Source organism: Durio zibethinus, chromosome 12 (assembly GCF_047325235.1).
Source record: "Durio zibethinus cultivar Kanyao isolate XHJ-2024 chromosome 12, ASM4732523v1, whole genome shotgun sequence".
NCBI lineage: Eukaryota > Viridiplantae > Streptophyta > Magnoliopsida > Malvales > Malvaceae > Durio > Durio zibethinus.
The window spans coordinates 3,525,174-3,537,082 of NC_143173.1; the positions used below are offsets into that span (position 1 = coordinate 3,525,174).

At 36.0% G+C, this 11,909-nt stretch overlaps 1 protein-coding gene across 10 annotated transcripts; it reads left to right on the forward strand.

The window, feature by feature from the left end:
• Positions 1-11,688, forward strand: LOC111296870 (putative disease resistance protein RGA3). Of its 10 annotated transcripts, XR_016346838.1 has the most exons (10): positions 1-175; positions 263-3,758; positions 5,258-5,431; positions 5,571-6,022; positions 6,360-6,454; positions 6,603-6,684; positions 6,928-6,995; positions 7,728-9,291; positions 9,532-9,599; positions 10,471-11,688. XR_016346838.1 is itself a non-coding variant. In XM_022891343.2 (3 exons), exons 2-3 carry the CDS (start codon positions 290-292, stop codon positions 4,049-4,051), a joined length of 3,492 nt encoding a protein of 1,163 aa, XP_022747078.2. In that variant the 5' UTR covers positions 1-175; positions 263-289; the 3' UTR covers positions 4,052-4,360. The 10 variants fall into 10 exon arrangements, 1 of the variants encoding a protein (XP_022747078.2); XR_016346832.1 differs by having other exon boundaries at positions 5,571-6,684; positions 10,471-10,533; positions 11,263-11,688; XR_016346834.1 differs by having other exon boundaries at positions 5,571-6,684; positions 7,728-8,169; positions 8,352-9,291.
• The last annotated feature ends 221 nt before the right edge of the window (positions 11,689-11,909 follow it).

Consider the following 11,909-nt stretch of genomic DNA (forward strand, 5'->3'; position numbering starts at 1 on the left):
AAAGCAATTCATCCTGTTCCGATTGATTTCTTTTGGGGTTTTCGACAAATTTTCTTCTTGAGTAACCTGTCAAAGACGAACAAATGATGATAAAGAAGTAGGAACCAAATGAAACAACACAAGTCATCCAGTTCCAACTAAGTTCTTTCACATTCTTTGACATATTTTCTTGCTGGTGAGTTGTTGTGTAATTCTTCCATCTAGAAGAATAAATCGAATAAAAAAAAAAACCATACTTATTGATGCTTTTTCTTTCTTGTAGGACTTACTATCAATTAGGTGTCGAGTTATGCGAGATCCAGTTACTACTTTTGTGTCTCCTATTGTGAACAAAATCATTAGCACCGTTGGATCCTTGATCCAAGAAGAATTTCTTGCAATTGTGGGTGTTAAGAAGGAGGTCGAAAAGCTGTCAAGCAATCTAATCACCATTGGAGCTGTGCTTAAAGATGCAGAGCAGAGGCAACTGGATGCTGATTGTGATACATCTTTGAGAGTTTGGCTAGCGAAGCTCGAAGATGCTGCTTGTGATGCAGAGGACATATTGGACACTTTTGCAACAGAAACTTTCCTCTGGAAGAGAAAGCAGCAGGTACGCAAAATCCAAACTCCAATCAGTGTAAGCAAGCTTATTTATAAAGCCAGTGTTGCTCATAAGATCAAAGAAATTTCAGCAAAATTTGATGTGATTGCTAAAGAGAAAAGCAATTTCCATCTCAACGTAAGTATTGATGGTGGAAGTGTTCAAAACCTTCCAGAAACCACTTTCTTTGTAGACACAAAATATGTCTTTGGTAGGGATTCTGATAAAGAAAGATTAGTAGATCAGATGCTATCAAATGAATTTGATTCTGAATCAAATGTTTCTGTCATTCCTATAATTGGGATGGGAGGCTTGGGCAAAACAACTCTTGCTCAACTCATCTTCAATGATGAAAGAGTAAAGAATCATTTTGAGTTTAGGATGTGGGTCTGTGTCACAGTAGAATTCAATTTCAGAAGGATACTCAAGGAAATGATTGAATTTCACACAAAAATGGAGTATTCTAACAACTTACCCACCAGCATCCTAGAGTCACGCTTTCTAGAATTCTTGTCTGGGAAAAACTTTCTGCTTGTTTTAGATGATGTTTGGAGTAACAATTACCAAGAGTGGGAGCGACTTGAAAACCTCTTGAAACAAGGAGGTAAGGGCAGTAGAGTTTTGGTCACTAGTCGAACCACCAGGGTGTCGGACATTATGGGAACACAACCACCCTATAGATTGGAATATTTGCCCGAAGAGGAATGTTGGTCATTGTTTAAAAAAATTGTTTTCAAAGACTGTAATTTACTAGGTGGTTTACAGAAAGAACTGGAAGACATTGGTAGGGAAATTGTAGGGAAGTGTAGGGGCTTGCCTTTGGCAGTGAAGGCAATGGGAGGTCTCCTGCGTGGTGATGTTAATGTGAACAAATGGAAACAAATCTCAAGACATAGCATATGGGAGCTAGAGGAGGAGCAGAACCCCAATAGGCCTGAAATTCTGCCTGCTTTGAAATTGAGTTATTACCACCTACCTTCTTATTTAAAGCAATGTTATGCATACTGCTCTGTGTTTCCAAAGGCCTATGTTTTCGATAGGAAGGAGTTGGTCAAGCTTTGGATGGCTGAAGCATTTGTTCAACCCAGTGGGCAAAATAGTGTAGAGGAGACTGGAATTGGATATTTTGATGAGTTGTTAATGAGGTCTTTCTTCCAAATTTTTAGCATCGATGGCAAGGTGAGATATATAATGCATGACCTTATCCATGACTTGGCCGTATCAGTTTCAACTCCCCGGTGCTGCTTTGTCAAGGATAACAATTCATGTGTTATCTCTGAAAAATCTCGTCATGTCTCGTTGCTTTGTCAAGATTTAGAGAACCCTACCTTGCAGATTATTGAAAAATGTAATAAGCTGCGCACGCTCCTACTGCCTACTGAGTACTTGAAAAGCTTTGGCCAGGCTCTGAACAAAATTTTTCATTCTCTAAAATACATTCGTGTTCTGGATCTAAGTTCAAGCTTGCTCTCGGAACTGCCAAGCTCTATTAAAGAGTTGAAGCTATTACGATACCTGGACCTCTCTAGAACCGAGATCAAAATGCTTCCCAGCTCAATATGTGAACTTTGCAATCTACAGACACTTAAGCTTCTAGGGTGCCTTTGGCTTTTCGAATTGCCCAAGGACCTTGGAAACATGGTTAACCTGCATTATCTTGAGCTAGATGAGATGTTTTGGTTCAAGTGTAGGACGCTGCCACCAAGAATGGGAAACTTAACCAGTCTACAAAATTTGCATGCGTTTCCAGTCAGTGGCACAAGTGGACATGGCATTGGAGAACTGAAGAACATGGCAAATCTTACAGGTACACTGCATATTTTGAACCTGGAAAATGCGGAGAATGCAGCTGACGCAAAGCTGAACGAGAAGGAGCGCCTTCAGAAGCTGATGTTAGAGTGGAGTGACGGAGACTTGAACCAAGAAGATGAAGTCAGAGCACAGAGGGACCTTGAAGACCTCCAGCCTCATTCAAATCTCAAAGGGCTGGCAGTTGATCACTTTAAGGGCTCTAATTTTCCTACCTGGATGACAAATGGTCTGCTTCAAAATTTGGTAACACTTACTTTAAGTCATTGCACTAAATGCACGACACTCTCTGTTGGTCGTTTACCTTGGCTTAGACAGCTCTACTTCAAAGGGATGCTGGAACTGGAAGAATGGTCCGATGTTCAGTGTCCTTCATTGGTTAGACTACATATCAGTAACTGCCCCAAGCTGAGGAAGGTACCAAACTGCATGCCAAATTTAAGTGTCCTGAAGATAAAGAAGTGTGATTCACTGAAGGCTCTTCCAATAGTTCCTTCCCTGATGTTTTTAATACTCACTGACAATCTTGTTCTGGAGGATTGGCAAGAAGGAATGTGGGTTGCCCTAGATGATCAAGGCAACCAAATAGGCCAACCCAGGCCTACTTTGATTGGTCTTTTGGAATTGAAAATGGTAAATTGCCCCAATATACAAGCACTTCCTCAAAATTTTGCTCCTCAGAAACTGGAAATAAGTGGGTGTGGACTCATAACTGCCTTTCCTGTCCGGATGTTCGCTGGACGTCTTCAGCATTTAGCTCTGGGAACATGTTCTAATGGAACACTATTAAGGGCAATACCAAGTACCAACTCTCTCTACTCCCTGGTTATTTCAAATATCTCAAACCTTGCTTCTTTCCCAAAATTGCCCCATCTTCCAGGGCTTAAGAATTTGTATATCAGTGATTGCGAAGGCCTCACTTCTTTGTCTGAAGAAGAAGGGTCATTGAAAAGTTTGTCCTCTCTCAAACTGCTCTCCATTCGAGGGTGTCCAAAGCTTGAATCATTTCCTGATGAAGGGTTACCAACAGAACTTGAGTGCCTAGTGATTGGCTCTTGCCCCATTTTAAAATCTCTAGGTTCCAAACAGACCTTAAAAAGCCTTCTCTCACTCAAGGACTTATATTTGGAAGATTGTCCCTTGATACAGTCCTTTCCCGAGGATGGACTACCTTCCTCTCTCCCACATTTGGAGATTCATGGATGTCAACTGCTGATTGAACAATGCCAAAAGGAGGCTGCAGACGGTGCAGAATGGCCGAAGATCATGCATGTTACAGACCGGGAAATTGATTCCATCAAGCTACCTTCAACCCCAGATTTGCCAAAGAAGAAAAAATGGCCTCCTTTAATTGGCAGGAGTAAAGGTGAGTTACTTTTCCCTTGCTCATGTCCTATTTTTTGAGGTAAACAAATGATTAACACCATTTCCAAAACTTATTCTAGCTGGAAATTATTCTTGTTCATTGCTATAAATGGAAGTTATCTTAACAGAAAAGAAGCTAAGAATTTGTGAATATAAAAGTTCATTTTCTTTATTAGCTTAAGAATATTACTCCTTCATAAATGCTTAAACAACAAAACCTCTAGAATGAGAAAAGCAGTTTATTCCACAGTTGCTTATATGTGTTTGTCAGGGCCTGAAAAGATGAATGGTTGATTCAAGGAACACTGTCCATTGTGGTGAATGATTAAGCTGCAGCAAGGGATGAGAAGATTAGCTTGATAACTTAAAACCATGACTGCTACTGATATGTGTGTGTTTGTATTGTATTTGTATCAATAAAAAAGGCCATTGTCAGTAGGAGACAATGGCTTAAACCATTACATATTTGTTTCAAATCCTGTTGTTCATGTTCCATAGCTTTTTTTCTACATGGATTGAAGTGAGAGTGATCACTTTATTCCTCGTTTTCTTATTCAGATGTAATAAATGATAAATTGATAATTGGATGTTGGTTTTCTGCAATGCCCTGGAGCCTATTCTTTCTGTCTTTCCTAGTTATAATTTATCTGACCCTTTCCAGGTTTTCTTAATCAAGTTCTTTTGATTTTGTTCGTTGCATGGGACCGAGCAATCCAATACCATCTACTGCACCAACAAAATGCAGAGAGCCTGATCTATGGAAAAAAATGATAGTTGTTTATTCAATAAGCTTCAAAACAAATTTTCTTTTCCATAGTTAAAAGCATTCTTTTTTTTTTTAAGAGACAAGACACGTCATTAACTCCAAAACCAGTTATTTTGGGTTAATCGTATGTGTTAAAATTATTATTGAGGTGATGCTCTTGTGAGTAAACGAATCTTATATCAATAAAGAATGGGATGGAAAGGTGGCATGTATACATAAAAGATCCACAACCCAAGGACTTCAGCTTTTGGCCTCATTTGATATCTATCATGTATGTATAGACTCTTTCGGTATGTTTCTGTGGTCTTCAAATGTGGCTTATTCTCACATCAATTATATACTATACCTTTTAGACTGTTTTTCACTTTTTTTTTTATGGTTTTTTAAATGACAAACCAAATTAGGATATAACAAAAGATTAAAAAATCCAACTAAACAACAATTGCTCAGAAATCGGTATCAAGCTATTCACGTTTAAAACTATACATAGACAAAAGGATAGCTGATAATCTTGCTAACATCATCTCTTGCCAAAACTAATTCTCCAAAGATGCAAAAATCCAAATGTAAGAAAATTAAAAGAGTACGTGTAAAGACTCACAAGAAACCAACATCTCCTCGTGCCCCAATATTCCAAAGTCTTTAGTACAAAAGAGACCTTATGTTTGGAGAATTTTCCCTTGATTCAGTCCTTTCCCGAGGATAGATTACTTATCTCTTTCCAACATTTGCAGATTCATGAATGTCCCCTGCTGATAACAAACAATGCCAAAAGGATGATGCAGGAGCTATCAGAATGGCCAAAGATCGTGCATGTTACAGACCAGGAAATTGATTCCACCAAGTTATCTTCAGCCCCAGATTTGCCAAAGAAGAAAACTTGGATTCCTCTATTTGTTTGCAGTACAGTTAAGTACCTTTTTAATCCTTGCTCTTATTTTGAAGCTCTACAAAGAGAAACATTTTTCTCGACAAGTCAAAAACTTCTTGTTAGTATTTTATGGCAATGTTAGTTGCCTCTAAGATGAAGCTTCAACTTCTTTTCAGGGTTAGATGTTAGCTGAACAAAAAAAAAAATCAATTGCTTTAAGCATAAAAATGAACCAACGAATGCATACATGTATTATCCAAGGCCGTAAAGTTGAATGGTGATTCAAGGGATGCTGTCCATGGTGATGAATGATTAAACTGCAGCAAAAGATTGCTTAAAATTATGATTGTACTGACATCTGTATTATGCCTGTGTTGATATCAATAAAAGCCTTTGAAACTGGGAGACACTGGCTTAAACCGTTGATATTTGTTTCAAATTCTGCTTTTCATGTTCCACTTGTGTTTCTACACTGAGGTAAGAGTTGAGTACATTTTTTGCAGCTGATTTGATATGCACTTTAAAGGAATTCAGCTATCATGAAGATTTCTGGGTGAAAGCTTATGAATTCTTACCACAGATTCTCATTGCAATGTTCTCTCAGGCTCACGAGAGTGAAAAACAGCATGTAAGATTGATCCCTCAACCTGTAAAGGATCAATAGATCTTAATGCCATTTAATTTTCAGCCTGTTACAAATAATCTCTGAATGAACACTTTCCATCTTTGAAAATGGTTAAATCTGCTATTATTTTCTCAGAATTTTCTCTTTGAACAATCTTTGGTATGAACTTTATAGCTGTGTAGCAATCAACACAAACACGAATGTTCTTGGTTATTCGAATTGTTGTCCCAGCAGGGGTACCAATGATGCCAAAAGCTAAAGCTAATCTCTCACCATGGCTAAATATCTAGTATTTCTTCTGCTCCTCCTCAACATCATGACAAAACCTCACTTGTGTCAGGAATATACCCTTCTTGTTCAATCTGCTCCAGAAGATCTTTCAATGCCTTATTTATTCTATCATAAAGAGGATTTGATTTATCTCCTGATATGAAGGTATGAACGCGGCTTCTAACTTCTATGCAGCTGCAGGCTGGCTCCTTTCTTATGCCTTTTTTCTACATAATTTCCTGTTCAGTTTTAAACTCAAACGTCAAAAGTCTAACTGCAATATGTTTCTCAAATTTATTTGTTCACAACCCAGCCTGCCTGCCTGCTGCCAATTAGGGTGGATGGTGGTTAGGTTAGAGGAGGCCATGGCCACTGTTAGTGGTTGAAGCAACTAGGTATGGCATCTCTACTACAACTTTTGCAACATGTTCTGCCATCTTATGTAATACCCGAAAAAAAAAAAGACTATTTTAAGTATTTTTATAAATAGGGGACTCTTTAATAAAGAATGAGAAATGCAGAGGATTTATTGATAAATAACTCAATTTTTTTTATTAATAGAGTTAACTTTTCAGTTTTCAGTCGACGATTAATCGAAAGAAAAATAGAAACTTATTTCTCATATGTTTCTTATACAGAAAAGATCATTTGAAGGATTCCAAATGAAGGGAAGAACAAATCTACAAGGAGAAATTGTCTATTAGAGGTGAGTATATAATCTCTTTCAATTTTGGAGTATTGATGGTTAAGTCTTAAGGCGTAATTTATAATCGAGAAATCCTAAAATTTTAGGGTTTCCATTACCCCTCTTTGGGCAGATGATTTAGACTTTAATTAGAGTCAAGTTAAGTGTTGAGAAAGTTGGTAATATGAATTTATTGCTGAAACAGAAATTTGATGGGAATAGAAAGGAAAATCTTTGTTTCGTATAAATCCTGATATGAATCATGTGTTTGTAGTGATGAATTAAGGTTATATTCTGTATTAAAGGGTTAAATACTACTATGATTACTATATATGGTTGGAAAGCATGTTGAATCTACTTTCTAATGAAATAAACGGGAGTCGAATTCGAGTTCTCTATGAAGAGTTATCTAATTTTTACCTAAGGAGGTGCAGGCTGCCTAGTAGCAGCAATAAGGGGGAATTACGAAATTTCCCTTAATTTTTATACAAGGATTTGCAAATTAAGCCATATATGTTTGGAAAGCTTATTGAGTCTACTTTCCAATGAAATAAGCGGAATTGAATTTGGAGTTACCTATGAATAAATACGTAATTTTTATGAAAAGGTATCAGAGCAAAGGTTTAAGATCCAGGAAAGGAAAGAATTGAGTTATAGTTAGTGTAGAGTTTAAGTATTCTTAGCATTTACACTGATAAGATTCAATTATTTTATTTTGATCGCTTACGATTTTTTTTATTGGTATTAAATTAGGTAAGAATGAGTGGTAGAAATGAGACATTAGCAGACCTTGTGGGTCGAAGAAAAAGAACTAAGAGGAGAAGGGATGAATCTGAAACCACTAATTTTCGAGATGAGCAAATTGATATTGAAAATGCTCTTAATGCTCCGGTGACGCGAGATGATTTAGTTGGAGTGTGTCAGGTGGTGTTAAATTTGATACAACAACAGCAGTAAACACAAGAGAATCTGCAACAACGCGAGACAACTTATGAACGATTTCGAAAGGTCAACCCACCTCAGTTTGAAGGCAGCCTTGATCCTTTGGTTGCAGAAGCTTGGGTTAAAGAGTTAGAAAAACTCTTTAAGGCAATGCGTATCTCTGAAGATTTGAAATTGAGCTTGGCTGTCATTCAACTAAGAGAAAATGCTGAGTACTGGTGGGATACCATAAATCCCACATTTGAAGATTCAGGTGAGCCTCTAACTTGAAAAAAGTTTAAAGAGATTTTTTTTTATCAATATTTTCCAGAATCAGTGAAAGAGAGAAGAAGAATGAGTTTCTACAATTATAGCAAAAGCATGATATGTTTGTGCTGGAGTATGCCAACAAGTTTAATGAGCTGGGATGTTTTTGTACTCGTATCATTGACTCAGATAAGAATAAGGCAATACGATTCGAGCATGGGTTGAAGCCAAGTATGGTGAAATTATCCGATTACATGGAGTTCCAGTGAGTATTGTGTCAGATAGAGATTCTAGATTTATTTTTAAGTTTTGGGTAAGTTTACAGCGAGCTATGGGGATAAATTTGAAATTGTGTACAGCCTTTTACCCTCAGACAGATGGGCAAACAGAGAGAACAAATCAGATTTTAAAAGATATGCTTCGAGCATGTGTGATTGATCTAAAAGATAGTTGGGATGATTACTTACCTTTAACGGAGTTCGCTTATAATAACAGTTACCAATCTAGTATTGGGATGGCTCTTTTTGAGGCCTTGTATGGTAGAAAGTGTATATCCCCGATGATGTTGGGGAAAGAAAACTCCGAGGGCCAGAAATGGTGTAACTAACTGTAAAAAAGATCAAGGTGATTAAAGAGAGACTTAAAGCAGCACAAGATCATCAGAAGAGTTGGGCAAATAAAAAGAGAAGGGAGTTAAAATTTCAACAAGGGGATTTTATTTTTTTAAAGGTGTCACCCACAAAAGGTGTTATACGATTTGGGAAGCGAGGACAGCTAAGCCCACGTTATATAGGTCCGTTTGAAATTCTTGATAAGGTGGAAGAAGTTGCATATAGGATAGCCTTGCCACCTCAACTATCTGGTGTGCACAATGTTTTTCATGTGTCCATGTTGAGAAAGTATGTCTCTAACCCAAGCCACGTGATAGAGTATGAACCTTTAGAAGTTCAAGAAGATTTAACATACTTGGAATATCCTATCCGAATAATTGATTGAAAAGAGCAAGTCTTAAGGCATAGAACTATTCCCTTTATAAAAGTCCAATGGAGCAATCATACACCAAGAGAAGCAACTTGGGAAATGGAAGATGATATGAAGAAACGACATCCTCAGTTATTCGAAAATAAAGGTAAATCAAGTTTCAATGATGAAACGTTTTATAAGTTAGGGAGATTGTAATACCCGAAAAAAAAAGACTATTTTAAGTATTTTTATAAATAGGAGACTCTTTAATAAAGAATGAGAAATGCAGATGACTTATTGATAAATAACCCAATTTTTTTTATTAATAGAGTTAACTTTTCAGTTTTCAGTCGACGATTAATCGAAAGAAAAATAGAAACTTATTTCTCATATGTTTCTTATACAGAAAAGATCAATTGAAGGATTCCAAGTGAAGGGAAGAACAAATCTACAAGGAGAAATTGTCTATTAGAGGTGAGTATATAATCTCTTTCAATTTTGGAGTATTGATGGTTAAGTCTTAAAGCGTAATTTATAATCGAGAAATCCTAAAATTTCAGGGTTTCCATTATCCCTCTTTGGGCAGATGATTTAGACTTTAATTAGAGTCAAGTTAAGTGTTGAGAAAGTTGGTAATGTGAATTTATTGCTGAAACAGAAATTTGATGGGAATAGAAAGGAAAATCTTTGTTTCGTATAAATCTTGATATGAATCATGTGTTTGTAGTGATGAATTAAGGTTATATTCTATATTAAAGGGTTAAATACTACTATGATTACTATATATGGTTGGAAAGAATGTTGAATCTACTTTCTAATGAAACAAACGGGAGTCGAATTCGAGTTCTCTATGAAGAGTTATCCAATTTTTACCTAAGGAGGTGCAGGCTGCCTAGTAGCAGCAGTAAGGGGGAATTGCGAAATTTCCCTTAATTTTTATACAAAGATTTACAGATTAAGCCATATATTTTTGGAAATCTTATTAAGTCTACTTTCCAATGAAATAAGCAGAATTGAATTTGGAGTTACCTATGAATAAATACGTAATTTTTATGAAAATGTATACAGGCTGTTTGGCAGCAGCATATGATGTGGAATTCAAAAAATTGTTATAATTAATCCACAAAGAATCACGAGATGAGCCATATATGGTTAGAAAGATTGTCAAGTCTAGTTTCTAACGCATTAAAAATATTTTAATTCTGAATTGGATATCTTGAGTTATGGTCATTTTAATGAAAGTAGCGCAGATTTCCAGAATTAATTACTCGAGTTATTACTTGTTTAACTTAATTATTTTGGTATAAGTGGCCTCAAATGGGTTGATTAATTATTGTTATGTTAGAATTATCTTGAATAGGCCACTAAATTTTGGGGGAGAAAAATTAGGTGGTGGAATCAGAAGAAGGTAAGTAGAATCTCATACACTTTGCTTGTTTTCAAATCTATGTATATATATGTTTCTAAATGAATGAATGTTTTATTTCTTTATTTTCGATATATGAAAATGGGATCAAGCATATGATTATTTTGTGTTTCTCTATATAAATGATGGATCATGCTTATGAATGAAATGAGAAAATGATTTATGTTTAAAGAACGATTTTGTGATGGCTACGTTTTTACATCCCTGGGAAGTTGGATCATCGACACCAGAACTAGTTCTACGACCCTGGCTAACGGGTAATAGTAGTTAGCAAAGACATGATCATACGACCTTGGCTAATGGGTAATAGTAGTTAGCGTAAGCCCTAGCTAACGGGTTATAATAGTTAGCAATGATCATGAGAATGAAATTGTCGATACGGCCAATGTCACGGGTTATAGTAGTGACCGTAGCTAACGATTTGAATGATAATGATGATTTATGATAATGATGATTTACGATGATTTTTAATGATTGAACCATGATTTGGTTTGATTACGATATTTGAATGATAACATATTTTACAATGATTTATGAATTTACGAAATGTTTGACAAAACGATGATATTGAGATGTTTTGACATTATGATTTGACGAATGTTTTGAATGATCTATATGACATGTATGAAACAATGTTTGATCCGGTAAGGTGTGTGAACTTTCACTTACTGAGCTATGGTTTGCTCATTCTCTATTTTTTTTCTTTTACAGATGTTATGAATGATAAGTATGATTAGCTTGAGAAAGCTAGAGGAATCGAGCGTTGGAGAACTACTTAGAAATATAGGATTTTATGAAGTATTATTTATTTTAGTTGTAATACTCGACTTTGAACCTTTGGAGACTTGTTATCTAGCTATGTTACTTAATGTGAACCTTTTATATTTGAGAGTTGTTCAATGGTTATGGATTAGGCTTCGTATTGCTTTGGGATTTTACTTCAAGGTAATATGGCCATATTATGCCTCGATTCGGGACGTGACATCTTATTAGTTTAGGTAGCATGATGGATCTATGTATGGTAATCCATACTGTTAGGCAAACAACTTTTGTAGTAGTTAAACAAATTTTTATATTTTTGAAGCCTATAAATTAATGAAATGAAGCTCATGATCTGATAGAGCCAATTTACTGCAAGTATCAAATTAGTTTCTTCATTTTTTCCCTTGTTCTTTCTCTACTCTAGATCTTTCAATTGGTATAAGAGCTTCTTTAAGGTCTTAAAAGACCTGTGAGCTCCTGAAATTGAGTGAAAAGCCATCAAATACTTACTAGCCAACTTTTGTCAACCTTAAGTGACCTCAAGTAGTTGCTCCTTACCTCCACCTCCTATTTTTTTTTGTGATAACTACTAGTTA

What these genes read in the sequence shown, in the direction of transcription:
- LOC111296870 (XM_022891343.2), top strand. Translation starts at nt 290, where the DNA reads ATGCGAGATCCAGTTACTACTTTTGTGTCTCCTATTGTGAACAAAATC. An exon ending in TTTAATTGGCAGGAGTAAAG is followed by an intron (nt 3,759 to 4,028) that starts GTGAGTTACTTT and finishes TGTGTTTGTCAG; the next exon opens with GGCCTGAAAAGATGAATGGT.